The sequence below is a fragment of the Polyodon spathula genome, chromosome 32, assembly GCF_017654505.1.
Source record: "Polyodon spathula isolate WHYD16114869_AA chromosome 32, ASM1765450v1, whole genome shotgun sequence".
Taxonomy (NCBI): Eukaryota; Metazoa; Chordata; class Actinopteri; order Acipenseriformes; family Polyodontidae; genus Polyodon; species Polyodon spathula.
The window spans coordinates 1,984,385-1,999,288 of NC_054565.1; the positions used below are offsets into that span (position 1 = coordinate 1,984,385).

At 45.4% G+C, this 14,904-nt stretch overlaps 2 protein-coding genes across 3 annotated transcripts in view; one reads left to right on the forward strand and one right to left on the reverse strand.

Moving 5' to 3' along the window:
* The first annotated feature begins 436 nt into the window (after nucleotides 1–436).
* Nucleotides 437–10,645, forward strand: LOC121303428 (digestive cysteine proteinase 1-like). 2 transcript variants are annotated; one of them, XM_041234131.1, is made up of 11 exons: nucleotides 437–595; nucleotides 2,107–2,169; nucleotides 3,661–3,753; nucleotides 4,332–4,504; nucleotides 5,012–5,243; nucleotides 5,785–5,977; nucleotides 6,322–6,515; nucleotides 7,006–7,097; nucleotides 7,602–7,763; nucleotides 8,345–8,534; nucleotides 9,733–10,645. In XM_041234131.1, the coding sequence occupies exons 1-11, from the start codon at nucleotides 544–546 to the stop codon at nucleotides 9,918–9,920; spliced, it is 1,632 nt and encodes a 543-aa protein (XP_041090065.1). In that variant the 5' UTR covers nucleotides 437–543; the 3' UTR covers nucleotides 9,921–10,645. The 2 variants fall into 2 exon arrangements, with proteins under 2 accessions (XP_041090065.1, XP_041090066.1); XM_041234132.1 differs by lacking the exon at nucleotides 437–595 and adding an exon at nucleotides 871–898.
* A 3,441-nt stretch (nucleotides 10,646–14,086) lies between these two features.
* LOC121303282 overlaps nucleotides 14,087–14,904 on the reverse strand; it is a 31,272-nt gene continuing 30,454 nt past the window's right edge. Inside the window, exon 20 of the mRNA XM_041233865.1 lies at nucleotides 14,087–14,701. Coding sequence (XP_041089799.1) covers nucleotides 14,517–14,701 — 185 coding nt within the window. The 3' untranslated portion in view covers nucleotides 14,087–14,516. The remainder of the gene's footprint in view (nucleotides 14,702–14,904) is intronic.

Sequence of the window (14,904 nt, forward strand, 5' to 3'; positions counted from 1 at the left end):
GTACATTGTGGTTAATTCAGTTCGTTTTAGCTGAAAAACGTTTGGGGGAAAATACAAATCGAATACGGCTGTAAAAAGCAACGTACATGCTTTGAACTTAATGTACTGTAGAGTGTTTTGAAAGCACCTGTTGTTTTCAATGTCGGAGTACGTTGAAGTCACCGCCAGGGTGTTTTTTTAGTTTTTTTCTTTGTTTTTTTGTGACTGCTCCGAGTGCAGAGCACCGTGTCTCGGGTGAAGCACGCCGCACAGAAGCGGAGGAAGTTTCAAACGGGCATGTGATGCAGACACTTTGACCATCACGTGGGTCAGTGGTCTCATGATCAGACAAAACTAATCTCCCTCTGCCCGTGGTTGGATAACTTCGACCCAAACATGCTTCTCATTGGGTTAATTGAGCGAATATATTTAGCGCAATGAATGCTCATGTGACGCGGGTGGTGGTATTATTGTTCCGGTTGAGCGCAGGAGTTTGCAGTGCGGATCTGAATTCAGCCCGGAGCAGGTTTTTCAATCTCGAAACGATACCATTGCGCTGAGGCTATGGGGCTGTGCAAGTGGGCTGTGATCTCTGTGCTCTCGAGTTGTGTCACAGGTAGGGGGTGTTTAATAATGAGGAAGGCAGGACCTCGCAACGTATACACAACGTTGCAATATTGTATTACTTTACACAGAAAGTGGACGCGTTGCACAATATTAAGAACGACTATTTTGTGAATCGTGATGTATGATATCTCCGGTTTAAACAGTGTTAATATAGTATAGCAGTAATGTAGCTCCCTTTGTTGCTTTTTTTTTTTTTTTTTTGTGCGACTTGTTTTTCGCTTGTCAAGTCAGAACAAGTTTACTGACGCTACAAGTTCCATTTAATAACATTATCGGGTGATGTGCAGCTGGAGTGAGTAATTAAACCAGAACTCGCTGTCTAAATACTGTATTGATTTACTGTTACCAGACTTCATTTAATCCCTGTAGTTGCAGACACGCTTTTATGAAGTCTGAATGCAACAACTAAACGTGAATCGAGTTGGCTTTGTTCGGAAGTTGGCTTGTTTTTGTATTGTACAGAATTGGGTATAAACTGAAACCGCTGGCGGGGCTGAGTTGCTTCATTTTGTCAGACAGAGACTTTGACGAAACCCCGATGACTTGTGCAAACAAAACCTCATTTTAAAGTTTAGCAAACTAAAGTTTAGTTAAGAACCATCCTATTTGAGTATTCCGGATCCCCTGGTGCCCATGTAACCCTTCAGGCCTGCAGCCTGTCAATCGGGAAGCTTGGCGCACCTCGCTACATTTCTAATAACTGCAGTTATTAGAAATGCTAGTTCAAGTCACTTATCAAGTGTTACAGCTAACTTGAAATATGCAACTGTTTAAGAGCTGAAAACAAGTAAAGGTACAATTAAGCAAATTATCAGTTCAATTAAGGGTCTAGTTAAGTAATTGAGAGCTAGGTTTGAGTGAAAACCAGCAGCCACAGGGGGTCCCCAGGACCGAGTTTGAAAAGCCCTGTCTTAAATCAATGCACCACAGATGTAATCTCTCAACAAGGTATATGCTAATATACCACAGGAGATGGGCAGCATTTATATGGTCAGTTCTAGTATTAGGAACTTGGGTGTTACTATGGATTCCAAACTAAATACTCTTAGAAGGCTCCAATATGTCCGGAATGCTGCTGTTTCTATCCTAACAAGATCAAAATCTTGTGATCATATCTCACCTGTACTATGTCAACTCCGTTGGTTGCCTGTTAACTTTAGGATTGGTTTCAAAATTGCACTGCTAACCTATACAGCTCTAACTGGTACTGCTTCTTTATATATTGCTGCCCTGCTTACTCCCTATGTCCCTACTCGCAGCCTGCGGTCCTCTGAGGCTGGTCTGTTGGTTGTCCCCAACTCCAAGCTGCACACTCAGGGTGACGGGGCGCTTTTTGTTTGTGCACCCAGACTTTGAAACTCCTTTCCAAATTATGTTAAGTTCAGACTTTTAAATTGGCTTTTAACTGTACCTTTAAGTCTTGTGAAGTGCCTTGGGTTCCTTGTTGTATAAATAAAATGTTTTTGTTGTATTAACCTGCGCTTGTTGATCTTCCCTTAGTGCTGCTGGAAGGCAAGCCTGTGGCAAAGGCTCCTGACTTCGGCGCTGTTTACCACGTCTCTGGTAAGATGCAGCCATTCTTTATTTTAGATGATAGACATGGGGACAGTTTCCTAAAGCCTCCTGTAACCTAAATAACTTTGTGGGGGTGTGGCTAGTCAATCATGGGGGGGGGTTATAATGGGATTCAGAAGCACTGATTGCTTGAGACTCCATTGAGTTTGGCTTGTAAACTCAGTACATGGTTTTCAGATTCAGCAGAATCTGTTCTTTCTGCATGGAAACCTAGTAATGGAGATTTCAAGCACACCTCGGGAGCGAGTCATGCTGTTGAGACAGGAACAGTGAGATTCTTGAATACCCAACTGTTCGACAAAGTTCTGAGATCAATGGGCTACTGCTAGAATAGCCTGCTCTTGTGATAAATGTTCTGCTTGTGTTGCCACATCTTGCACAGGTGCTGTGATTTTAACTTTGCCCCTGTGACTGATGCTTAAACTAGGAATTGGCTGAGAATTCTCGTGGGATATTTAATTTGCCAGGCTTATTGAAAGTGAGTCTTTCCAAACGTTAAGCCGATGTTTGGTTTGGGGAGAGAATGCTGTACATGTTGAAATGCATGTATAAATAATAAAATAGATGTTCCAGTAAAGAATTGGGGGGGTGCAGATGGCACCAAAGTCTTCATGGTATTTATCGTGGCACTGGCTACAGGTGGGTGCACTGCCAGGGGGTGAAAGAACAGCCCCTGCCTACTGTTCAATCCTGGGCCTCTCAAACAGAGATCCACAGGTATTTCCCAGAAGGGACGTCCTCTCTATGCCTGTTTGCGGAAATAAATCTAAAGTTCTATGTTAAGCAATGTCCATGGGTCTTGCTAATTGATATTCCTAACATGCAGGACACTCTGCAGTTCAACAGATAGATGAAACCCACTGTATCGGATTCAGTAAAACCAAATACTGGGACAGTAACCCTTGCTCCGTGTGTCAATGCTGTTTCTGTAGTTTGTTTCAGTTCCTGTTCTGGGTGTGGGGCTCTTGCTCTAAATTCAGTTTCTTTGCTGAATTTGCATTTTGGAGCTTGCATGTTTCTTGGTCTCAAACTCCCAAAGCAGAAGTTGATCATTAGCTTGTCAGCTGACTTCACTTCATGACTGTTTGGCAAAAATACTTTATCCCTGACTCCAGAAAAATAGCTTCTGATTTGAAGGTATTGGCAATTCACTGTTGCCAGTCCGATGTAATGCACCATGATATATTTTAGTATTGGTTAAAGATGCCGTCGCTACATTCCTGATTGATTGCTGCTATAAACATCGGGAAACAATTACTGTGCCATTTTAAAGAGAATGTGCTGACCACATGTGACTTCACAAACCACTTCTGATAACCTGAAGTGTGCACAATCTGGCAGTGCTGTTCAGTTCAAGGGTGGATGGGCTGTGGATGGATCTGTGTCTGATAGCCTGGAGGTGCTACTGAGCCCCAGTAGGAAGCATGCTGTGGGTGTGACTGAGTCCTCATGAAGTAACACAATGTCTGTCTGCTGCAGGAGTGATCTCGCTGCCCTACGCGGAGATCCAGGAGCCCTTTGAAGCCTGGTACAACCTGACTGGAGGGGTCAGCCGCATCAGCTACTACCATGGTGAGCTTGGGAGTCCACTGGCTCCCTTCGCTTTGACCTGTGACCTGCTTTTGAAGTCTCACAGGAAATTATAGCAAGTTATTATAACTGGCTCTGCTGCAGAAATGAATGCTTTTTTTTTTTTGGGGGGGGGGGGGGGGGGGGGGGGGTGTATGTATGTATATATTTCAAATAGCGCTATAGAGAAAATGCTACATCCTGGTACCTTTGCTGTAGTTAACATGATCTGATGACAAATTGAAGTGAGTTTGAACTACAGTACATGTGAGATGGACAGCTGTCCTCATTCTGATACCTTGAGCTCTTGGCAAGTTTCATTCCAAGTGGACGAGTGCTTCTCCAGAGAGGCAAGACAAGCCACCCCACCTCCAGTTTAAACCTCTAGCTTATGCTACAGCCAACAATTAGGATTCAATTCAAAGTTAGATGAGCTGTATGATTTGTGAACTACCAAGAATGATTCAGACTGGCAGGGTATGTTGGGAACCTTCTTGAGGGCACGGTCCTTCTCCACAGGTCTGCTCCGGACAGGCTGCTGTGTCAGGGGGCTGACTCTCTGTCCCTCCCTCTGCTTTCAGGCCAAGTTCAGACGTACCAGTTTGGCTTTGAGAAGCCGGCCGGCTGCAGCTACAAGCTCACCCCCGAGACCAGCGAGACCGAGGTCAACGTCATCAAGTGCTTCCAGGTCAATGGCACCAAGGCTGACCCCGTGCTGCCCCAGAGCGTGCTCCCCAGTCTGGAGGGGTTCCAGGTGCGGTACTGAGTGTGTGCTCCCAGGATCGGGGATGTGACTGAAGGTTTTGCGATATTGACAGTACACTTGAGTTAGGATTTGGTAACGCATGATTTTCAAGTTTCATTTGTAGGTGTTTCCAGTAGAGAAACGCCTCTGAACATATCAATGAGACGGCACCATGACGAGACATGTTTAACTGCTGCATTCTAGGATTCTCTGTGTCTCTAGTACTTGAATGAAGATGTGTGTTTTTTATAGCTGGTATGGATACATGCGCTCCCTGTCTTAATTTCTCGTAACAAAATGGTCAATTAGATGACCATTGGCTACTTTCATGATACAGAAGATCGAATCGGACAGTTTGCTTATCGTGATGTGTATCTTCATGCGAGATTAGCGTATCGGTCCAGCCCTATAAACCATATGATCAGAGAAGCCGTTCCCATTATGGTAGTACCCTGGGATGCTTTGTTTTTGTTCACAAAACCATCCACTTTCTCATTTTAAATGTCTGTTACCCAGCTGGTCAGGGAGGAGTACTTCCGCGGGCAGCTGTGCGAGGTGTGGCAGAACGTGACTCTGGAGGGCAAGAAGAAGAACACGTACACGCTGTGGGTGAGCAGTGCGGCAGTGCCGCTGCACTATGAGATGCGTGGCTACAACACCCTGCTGGGGTCCCACTATGACAAGTACGAGGTGGATTACAGTGACTTCTCGCTGCACCCCGACCCCCACGCCTTCTCACTGCCTGACGGTATGCTGCTCTCCTTCTCTGTGCTCTGACCCCATGCCTTCTCCCTGTCTGGCAGTATCCTGCTCTCCTTCTCTCAGCACCCTCACCCCATGCCTTCTCCCTTTTCTCTTTTTGTTTTTTTTTGTTTTGTTTCAGTATGTGAAACTACAAAATGGTACATAATTCAGTATGTTAACGTAACGTTATTCAGAAGGTTTCATTCAACTATGAAACAAAATTTAGATACAATTCTGTAGGGTGATGCAAAACTTTAGTTCAGAGATGTGAACTTCATGGATGATTGTCAGTAATAAAATGCAGGTGAGGTTTATTCATGCTTTGATAAATGTGATCCGTTCAGCCTCGGTTTAGAAGGAGCCTGATTCAAATTCCTGCCTCCCTGGTCAGTTTTAATAATATACCAAAATAGGGGTAGATCTGAAACCCAGAACTGTTTGCATTGCTTCTGTGTTTATAACCACGAAAGAGACCACAGGCCTCCCGTGGCACAGATTCAGTGATGTAGTCTGTTTCACCCAGCGCCCCTCTGTCTTCTCCACAGGTCTGCAGTGCACTGGGTTCCCCGGGCCAGGGGTGGAGCACAGGGTCCTGGCCAATCCCATGCAGGACTTTGTAAGCCCCTACCAGGAGGACCGTGCCCATCGGCTTTTTGGACACTTCCGCGACAGATTCCAGCGTCGCTATGGAGACGAGGAGCACGAGACGCGCAAGCATGCCTTTGTCCACAATCTCAGGTAAGGTGAAGTGGACTCTACACCCTCAATCTGAAACTAAGCTGGTTGAGAGGATTGAACTCAAGTTTTTGTCTGATAAGAGAAATGCATAAACATCTGTTTGAGACCAGAGCTGTCTGACCTTTTATAGCTAAGTCATGCCGATGACCAGCGGAGCTCTAAAAGAATAAGAAAGATAACTCGAGACTTTCTCCTACGCTCCATATCGGTGATTGTGATCATTTAGATGTTTACTCTAGCAAATCCAAAGACCTGTGTGTGCACAGGGCTCCAGTGTATTATCAGTGTTAATGGAGTCTGCTTGTATGCACAGGGCTCCAGACTGACCCTGCCTGTCTCCCCAGGTACATCCACTCCATGAACCGAGCCCATCTGCCCTTCCAGCTGGCAGTGAACCACCTGAGTGACCGCACAGCCCAGGAGCTGGCCTCCCTGAGGGGCCGCAAGGGCAGGAAGACCCCCAACAAGGGACTGCCCTTCCCCCACGAGCACTACCAATCCGTCCTGCTGCCCGAGAGCATCGACTGGAGACTGTACGGTACGGCAGTCTGCTTGAATAGCTGCTCTGCTTTCTAAATGACAGCAGTGTCTTTAATATGTAGGTCCTGAAGTAACTAAATGACCACAAAGCAAGCTGTAGAACACCAATTGGTTTTATAGTGGGAATTAATGTGACATTATTAAAAGAAATGCATTGTGTAAATAGTCTTATTGTATGTAAAACCAGCACAGTGTGACCCGTGTGCCAGTATCTGAGTTTGCCATAGATGTAGATGTGTATATTGTGTTTAAATTTTATATTAGACTACAGCATAAGGAAGTGTAAACATTAGGTAAAGTCAGTGGCATGGTGGGGAGCGATATATATTTCTGCCTGAGGCTGAATATTGTACCAGTGTGGCAGACAGTATTATCTGCTGAGGGATACAAAGGTAATTGGTAGTCAAGCAGGTAAAACCAGCTGCACAGAAGAGCAGGGTGTATTGGAGCATGACTGACTCCTCCCACTGCTGCCTCCCTCACCCCAGGCGCAGTGACTCCTGTGAAGGACCAGGCTATCTGCGGGTCCTGCTGGAGTTATGCCACAACTGGAGCACTAGAGGGTGCTCTCTTCTTGAAGGTGAGGGTTAACATGTTTTCTTTTGGGGTTTTTTTGTGTGTAGTTGGGGGGGGGGGAAAACAATTGTTTTCACAACTGAATTGATGTTTTTAACAGTTGTTTTCATGAACTCTCAAGGAGGCAGTGTGGTCCAGTGGTCAAAGTCCAGGGCTTGTAATCGGAAGGTCACCAGTTCAAATCCCACCTCTGCCACTGACTGACTCACTGTGTGACCCTGAGCAAGTCACTTTGTGCTCCATCCTGCGGATGAGATGTTAAATCAATGTCCTATTGTAAGTGACTCTGCATATTTTATACGTGTGAAGTGTCAGATGGGAGACATTCGTGCAACACTACCACCCAGGTGATACTTTTCCGTGATATATGAATAACAAACCCCCCCCACACAAATAATTCTAACTTATTAGAATTATTATTATTATTATTATTATTATCGGATAATCCGAGGACACACGAGCAAGTTGCTGACTATAGTAGCTAAGGCTCCTGTGTGCTCTGTCTCAGACTGGTTTGCAGGTGGTCCTGTCCCAGCAGATGCTGGTGGATTGCACCTGGGGCTTTGGGAACAATGGCTGTGATGGGGGAGAGGAGTGGAGAGCCTACGAGTGGGTGATGAAGCATGGGGGCATCGCCACCGCAGAATCCTACGGGCCGTACCTGGGACAGGTCAGAGTGGGGGGGCTGGGGCAGCATGACTCTACACAGGGGTAGAGCAGAGTGGGGGGCTGGGGCAGCATGACTCTACACAGGGGTAGAGCAGAGTGGGGGGCTGGGGCAGCATGACTCTACACAGGGGTAGAGCAGAGTGGGGGGGCTGGGGCAGGGTGACTTTACACAGGGGTAGAGCAGAGTGGGGGGCTGGGGCAGCATGACTCTACACAGGGGTAGAGCAGAGTAGGGGGGGGGGCTGGGGCCTTATTCTTGCTTCATTAGCACAGTGTTCTCAATGTATTTTACTGTTTTCAGGTTAATGCAACTTCCTCTTGCACCAGTATCTACAGCAAATCCCCTTCCTGTGCAGCACTAGGGTCCCAAAACATGATGCATAGGAAGTGAATTTATAGTGCTCTGTAAATTCAGGTTTGCTAGAAGGCAGTCTTGTGTTTCTTTTCAAAATTGCACAAAGTCCTGCACAGCGACTGGTACTGCATTACAGGTAAAACATACAGTTGGCTACCACCACTTTAAAAGAGCGCTGGCTGAGACTGAATGGTGTTGCTTATTTATTTCTTTTGTCTCCTCTCCAGAACGGGTTTTGCCACTACAACCAGTCCCAGCTCACAGCCAAGGTGAAGAGCTATACCAATGTGACCTCTGGTGACCTGGAGGCTCTCAAACTGGCCATCTTCAAGAATGGGCCGGTGGCGGTGAGCATCGATGCGGCGCACAAGTCCTTCCTGTTCTACAGCAGCGGGGTGTACTACGAGCCCCAGTGTGGTGAGTGGCGGTATCGCACGCTTCAGAGACTGGCTCTCCACATACAGGGAGCAGTGCGTGCAGGCAGCTGGGATACAGGGAACATTAACTCACAGCAGCACAGGGAACTGCAGGATTGCCTAGGATTCTCTAGCCTTGGGCATTTCTCAAATGAAATGTACATTCTGAAAATGTTTGAAATTCACAGGCATAGTGAGGTTTTTTTTTTTTTTTGAAGCTGAATTAATTTTAAAAATCTAATGTTAGATTTGGTAGTTGCATACATTCAGAATGATTTACTGTTGGGTAAACCCTTCTTTTCAGCTGGGTCCTCCTCTTTGATCCAGTTTTGATATACAGCTTCTGGTCACAGTTGGTACACTTGAGCAGTCCTAATGCATCTGCAACTATCCAATTCTAACTAGAGTTACAGAGCAGTGCCGGGTCCTGCTTGGGAATGGAAAGGATTTTCTGCAAACAATTTTATTACCAGAGTAATATGCATGTGTAGTCTGTGTTAGTAAAGGCTCTCGTTCTGCTAATTTCTTTTGAAGCTTTTTTAGTGGTTGTTTCTGTAAGGCTGTGCAGTACCCCTGATTGCCTAGGGCAGCATTTTGCTTAAATAAGTCAATGTTTTAAAGAGAAACATTAGCACACTGGGGCTTTAATCATAAATCATGATCCTGATACTGGGTTAAGAATATTAGAGCCTGCAGTGTTTGGTCCTTGAAGTAGTCAAATGAACTTGCAGCTTTAGTTTCCTGGTGGAGGTTTTGTTGACTACTTTTCTGCAAGTGTGTCTCCAGTTTCTTATTCTAACTGGACTCTGTAGCTAAAGCCACGCTGAGTGAAGGCAGCTACAGTCTGATCTGTCTTACTCGCACACAGACTCCGTGACGGCTGCAGCTGTCTGGCGCAGAGTTGTGTAACTGAGTCAACCTGCTTCCTGGGCACAGTGTCTTCTGATTACAGATCTGTGGTTCGGGTGTTTGCTTGTCATGATGGAATTCTCTGCCTAAGGCATTCTGTTTCGTGAGGAAGCCATGCATGAGCTGTAATAGTTTAAGCTGTTTATATAGATTGCATTGACTGATTGCCTGGCAGAGTGACACCCTACCTATCCTACCAGCAGTGTCTTGTAGAGGTCGTGCTAAATTGATTTTCTTTGAAGAAAGGAATGCAGGTTTGCATTAAGACTGGTCGTCTTCTTCTTCTGCAGGTAACACTGTGAATGACCTTGACCATGCAGTGCTTGCAGTTGGCTATGGCGTCCTGAAGGGGGAGCCCTATTGGCTGGTTAAAAACTCCTGGTCTACTTACTGGGGCAATGATGGCTATGTGCTGATGTCCATGAAGGATAACAACTGCGGCGTGGCGACTGACGCCACATACGTGACCCTGGAGTGAAACCACACGTGTGTAGAATCAACATGTTTAATTATGGAGAAACAAGTCAAATGAATCATGATGCTTAATACCTCCTTTTTAATGTATAATTCAGAAAGCTTAATTAAAAGGGACTCCCTGCTCCTCCACAATCCTCTTTTATAATAAACACTTTACAGAAAATGCTACTGACTTTTGAACGTCCCTGTAAAGTTTAAGAACGTGCCTGTGATCCTATGATGCTGGCCCTTTCTGCAGTGTTCTGACCTTGCTAATGGTTCACCGCGGGGCTGGGTCACAGTGACTCTGGGTTTGCAGTACGGGTCCCAGCAGTGTGAAGAGAGTCTGAATCTTTAATGCTAAAATGTCTGATGGCAGTCTCTGCCCCTAATAGCTTTGTAATGAGGTTTGTGTTCTGCAGAACTTAATAAAAAAATTAAATGTTTATTTAAAGGCTTTTGTAAATGGTGGGTTTTTTCCCTGCACAGTAAAAGGTAATGTTAACTGAATGGTACCATAAAGGCAGAATAATGTCATTAATAAATTATTTCCTCCATTTTTTTTATCTATCATTTGTCACAGCAGTTTAGGACTGTCACACTGCTGGATTAAGCCAGAATACCAAACAGTAATTCTTAAATGAGCAGTCTCTGGATGTACAGGATATTTATTGGTGATCTCTTCAATCTATTCTCTTTCTGTTTGTCGACGTTGCAATAAAGAATCCAAATTGTTTTTGCTGTAAATGTTTCTCACGTTCCATTTACTTCCCAGCAAAATTGTACCCTTTTAAAATGTTGAACTTCCTGTAGACTCTTGTTTCTTTTGCAAGTGAGAAATGTAATGGTTTTTACTCTAAACAACGCACAGGGCAATCTGGAGGTACTCTACCAAACACTGAAAGCAATTCAACCAGCTGTGACTGCTGTTACTAACACAGCCGTGCCTGAGTGATATCAGAGTGGAAATGCATGCCATTGAAATCACTCCTGCATACAGGGGGGTGATCATTTTGAAACTGTACTCAGACTGTAAACTTTGAGCTGCTGAACAAAAATGAAATATTTATGCCCAGTAGTTTTAAAGGTAATATAATGCTATATATTTTTTTTTTTAAACTTGTAGTGCTTGATGTCTTGTAATGCCATTAGACATCCTTAGTTCAGGCAGGTAATGTCACTTCTGATTGTTGATTTTATAAATCCTATCAAAGCACCTTGTTATGGGTGTACAAGAGGATGCCTGGCTTTGATTAGCACAGAATTACTCTGGACAGCATGGAGTTAGTGGGGTGTGATTCCCTGTCTGAGTGTAACTCGACACTCTTAACCTTGTGTGCCGCACATACCTTTAGAACGCAGTTTACAAACGAGAGGAGGCTGTTCAACCCGTCTTGCTCAATTTGATTGTTAGTAGGTTATTGATCCCAGGATCTCTTCAGGCAGCTTCTTGAAGGATCCCAGGGTGTCGGCTTCAACAACATTATTGGGGCGTTGGTTTCTGACTCTCACAATTCTCTGTAAAAAAAGAAAAAAAGTGCCTCCTATTTCCTTTATCTGTAGTCCAGCTAGCTGCAGTACATATATTGGTCAACGAGGCACCTCTGAAGAGGGCCCATGACGTGGCCACACCCCGCATTGAATACGCGGTCAACCACCCATGTGGGGGTAGACCAGCATTAGTATACACAGTCAAAACCTTGTCCACAATCCAATGGGACAGTAGCTGCTTAGAAAGGGCTTGACCTCGGGTCTGTTCACCATGACAGACGAAGAGCTGGTCAGACTGACACTATTCACATAGCATATGAATACCTGAACCGGGCAGAGGGAATTTAATCTCCTATACAACTCCTCTGCAAAGGGAGGGGGGCTGGAAATCTTCCAGTCCCACTGATTGATTCAAGTGAAACACTGTAATCACTTTAGGAAGGCAAGTAGGGTTTGTGCGCAACGATACCGTTTCCAAACACGCTTACAGGAACTGTGCACGGACAGTGCCTGTAGCTCACTGACTCACTTGGCAGAGGTGATAGCTAACAGAAAGGCTGTCTTCATAGAGAGATATTTCAGCTCTATGGTATCTATGGGCTCAAACGGGGCCTTTGTGAGAGCCTCCAGTACCACGTCTAGACTCCATTCCGGGAGGACATCCTTTATAGGAGGTCGTAACTGCCGAGCACCCTTTTGATGGGAATGTGGCAAGCAGATATGGCTGCAGAGGGGGATTTACCTGCCTCTAGTAGATCTTGCAGAAACAGTAAAACAATTGCTATAGGGCAATATACAGGATCATGGCTTCTGGCCATGCACCAGTTTGGAAAAAATCTCCATTTATAGGCACGTAAAGCTCTTCTGGAAAAAACACTTGCGTGTAGGGCAGACAGAGGGTCCCATTCAGGGGACAGACCCACAGCTGGAGTCTGCCCAGTTCTGGGTGCTAGAGGGTGCCTTTCGCCTGGCTGAGGAGATCCATGCCCAGCGGGATCTCCCCAGGGCTAGGCCCTTCAGCAGCTGGCAGAGGTTCGAAAACCAGGTTCTCCTGGGCCATCTGGGGTCCACCAGGAGAACAGTCGCATCCTCTCTCCTGACCTTCTCGAGGAAGGCAGGGAGCAGTGGTATAGGCGGATAAGTGTATAAAAGTGCTTTGGGCCGTTCGTATGCAAGGGCATCAACACACCTAGTAGACCTCCACAGCTGCGGAGGGAGGACCACAAGGGCAATGGGTCGTCTCTGCCATGGCAAAGAGGTCAACCTGAGCTTTCTGGAAGCGTTCCCAAATACGGTGCACCACCTGAGGGTGCAGTCACCATTCTGATGGGTGAGGACCCTCACTGGAGAGGAGGTCCGTCGCCCAGTTCATCACTTCGGGAGATGTACAGCCCAGAGGGACAAGAGGTGCCTCTGTGCCCAGATCAGCAGCCAAAAGGCTATGTGGTGTAACCCCTGGGACTGAAGCCCTCTGTGGTGGTTCACGTACGCAACCAGTGACACGTTGACACTGACGGCTCTCAGCTCTAGCGTGTTTATGTGCAGGGATGTCCAGCGGCCCAACCAGGATCGCTTTTTTATTTCCAGTAACAAAAATCAGTGTCCAATTCCCTACATGCCTCTTTTGATGGTACATTCCAAAACTACGTTTCCGTTATCAAATAAGATCCATTTTCACATAAAGCAAATATGTGTTTTTTTATTATTATTGAACTCAAAGAATGAATATCTTTATTAAAAAATTAAAACATTCATATAAGGCCATTTTCCTTTGATATCCTACTTTTTAATGTTTTTTTTTTTTTTTTTTTTTTTTTTTTACTTTTTAACATTATAGGCCTTTTCCAGTAAGAACATGTCCTTCGGAGTCACAGTTGCGAGATATGTGCATTTTGACTCCTTTAGTGCAAGCTTCACATGCCAAAATACAGTTGATCTAATTTTGTATGGGGTCGATTGTCAGAACAATTCAATGCTGTACAGCAACTTAGTTACAAGCAAACTCTCTAATCTTATACCATTATTTTCCAAAATGATAATAAGGAGTGGCGTGGACATCACTGACAGAGATTATTTGTATGAGAGAGGGATAATAACCAGGTGATATTGTAGAGAGAATACGTGTTGAAATACCTAATAAAGGTAATTCATTAACATGGGTAATGGTTTTACTTTAATGAGCACTCTTAGTTACAAAACATCACCCAGCCGAGCTCAAGATCACAGAAAATAACACGCAGCACCGTTATCTCTTTAATGAATTTTATCAAAAAGGAAAATTATATGGAACAAAAACAGAAAAGAAAATGAGTATCAATACAGTCAATACAATCAAGTCAGTATAATAATCTCAGCAAGCATAGCATTAAGATAATATCTCAGCTTCAGTGTAAATATCAATTACATGTAAAAGCAAGCATTCCTCAATTGTCTAGAATTTGTCTTTGTATAAGAAGTGACCAGATTAAATAATATGAATCTGCAAGCAGGGTAACTGTGTGAATATGAGTCAGAAAATAAGTGGCTGTAGTAAGGTCTAGCTGATGCAGTAAGGCAGGGTCGCAGTATCACAGGGTCTCAGTGTGATAGAATCCTGGCAGTTCAGTAGCTGAAGGGTCCAGTGTGAGGGGTCAGTGGCTGTAGTAAGGTCTAGCAGATGCAGTAAGGCAGGGCTCAGTGTGACAGAATCCTGGCAGTTCAGTAGCTGAAGGGTCCAGTGTGAGGGGTCAGTGGCTGTAGTAAGGTCTAGCAGATGCAGTAAGGCAGGGTCACAGTATCACAGGGTCTCAGTGTGACAGAATCCTGGCAGTTCAGTAGCTGAAGGGTCCAGTGTGAGGGGTCAGTGGCTGTAGTAAGGTCTAGCAGATGCAGTAAGGCAGGGTCGCAGTATCACAGGGTCTCAGTGTGATAGAATCCTGGCAGTTCAGTAGCTGAAGGGTCCAGTGTGAAGGGTCAGTGGCTGTAGTAATGTCTAGCAGATGCAGTAAGGCAGGGTCACAGTATCACAGGGTCTCAGTGTGACAGAATCCTGGCAGTTCAGTGGCTGAAGGGTCCAGTGTGAGGGGTCAGTGGCTGTAGTAAGGTCTAGCAGATGCAGTAAGGCAGGGTCGCAGTGTCACAGGGTCTCTCAGTGGCTCAGGGCGCATAGTTGGAAGGGCTGGGGGCTGGAGGTGATTCCAGGGGTGGGGGTCAGGTCCAGTTGCTCAGGGCTGACCTCCTGGGGCGGGCAGAAGTGAAACTTCTGCAGGAGCATGGTGAAGAAGAGGAAGAGCTCCATCTTGGCAAGGGTCTCTCCAAGACACACCCTCCGACCTGGGGGGGGGTTAGAGGATTACCGACTCAGGATTAGTAAAGCAGCAACATACTGATTTGTATCCTGAAATGGAAGTTTGAATGAAAACAGGTTATCGTCAATAATAAGCTTTCCGTATTGCATATATTGTATTGGCAGAATAATCTGCACCCGCATGTTTTCAGCTGAATCTAAAGGCTTCGTAGCGATTGTTACCTGTTCT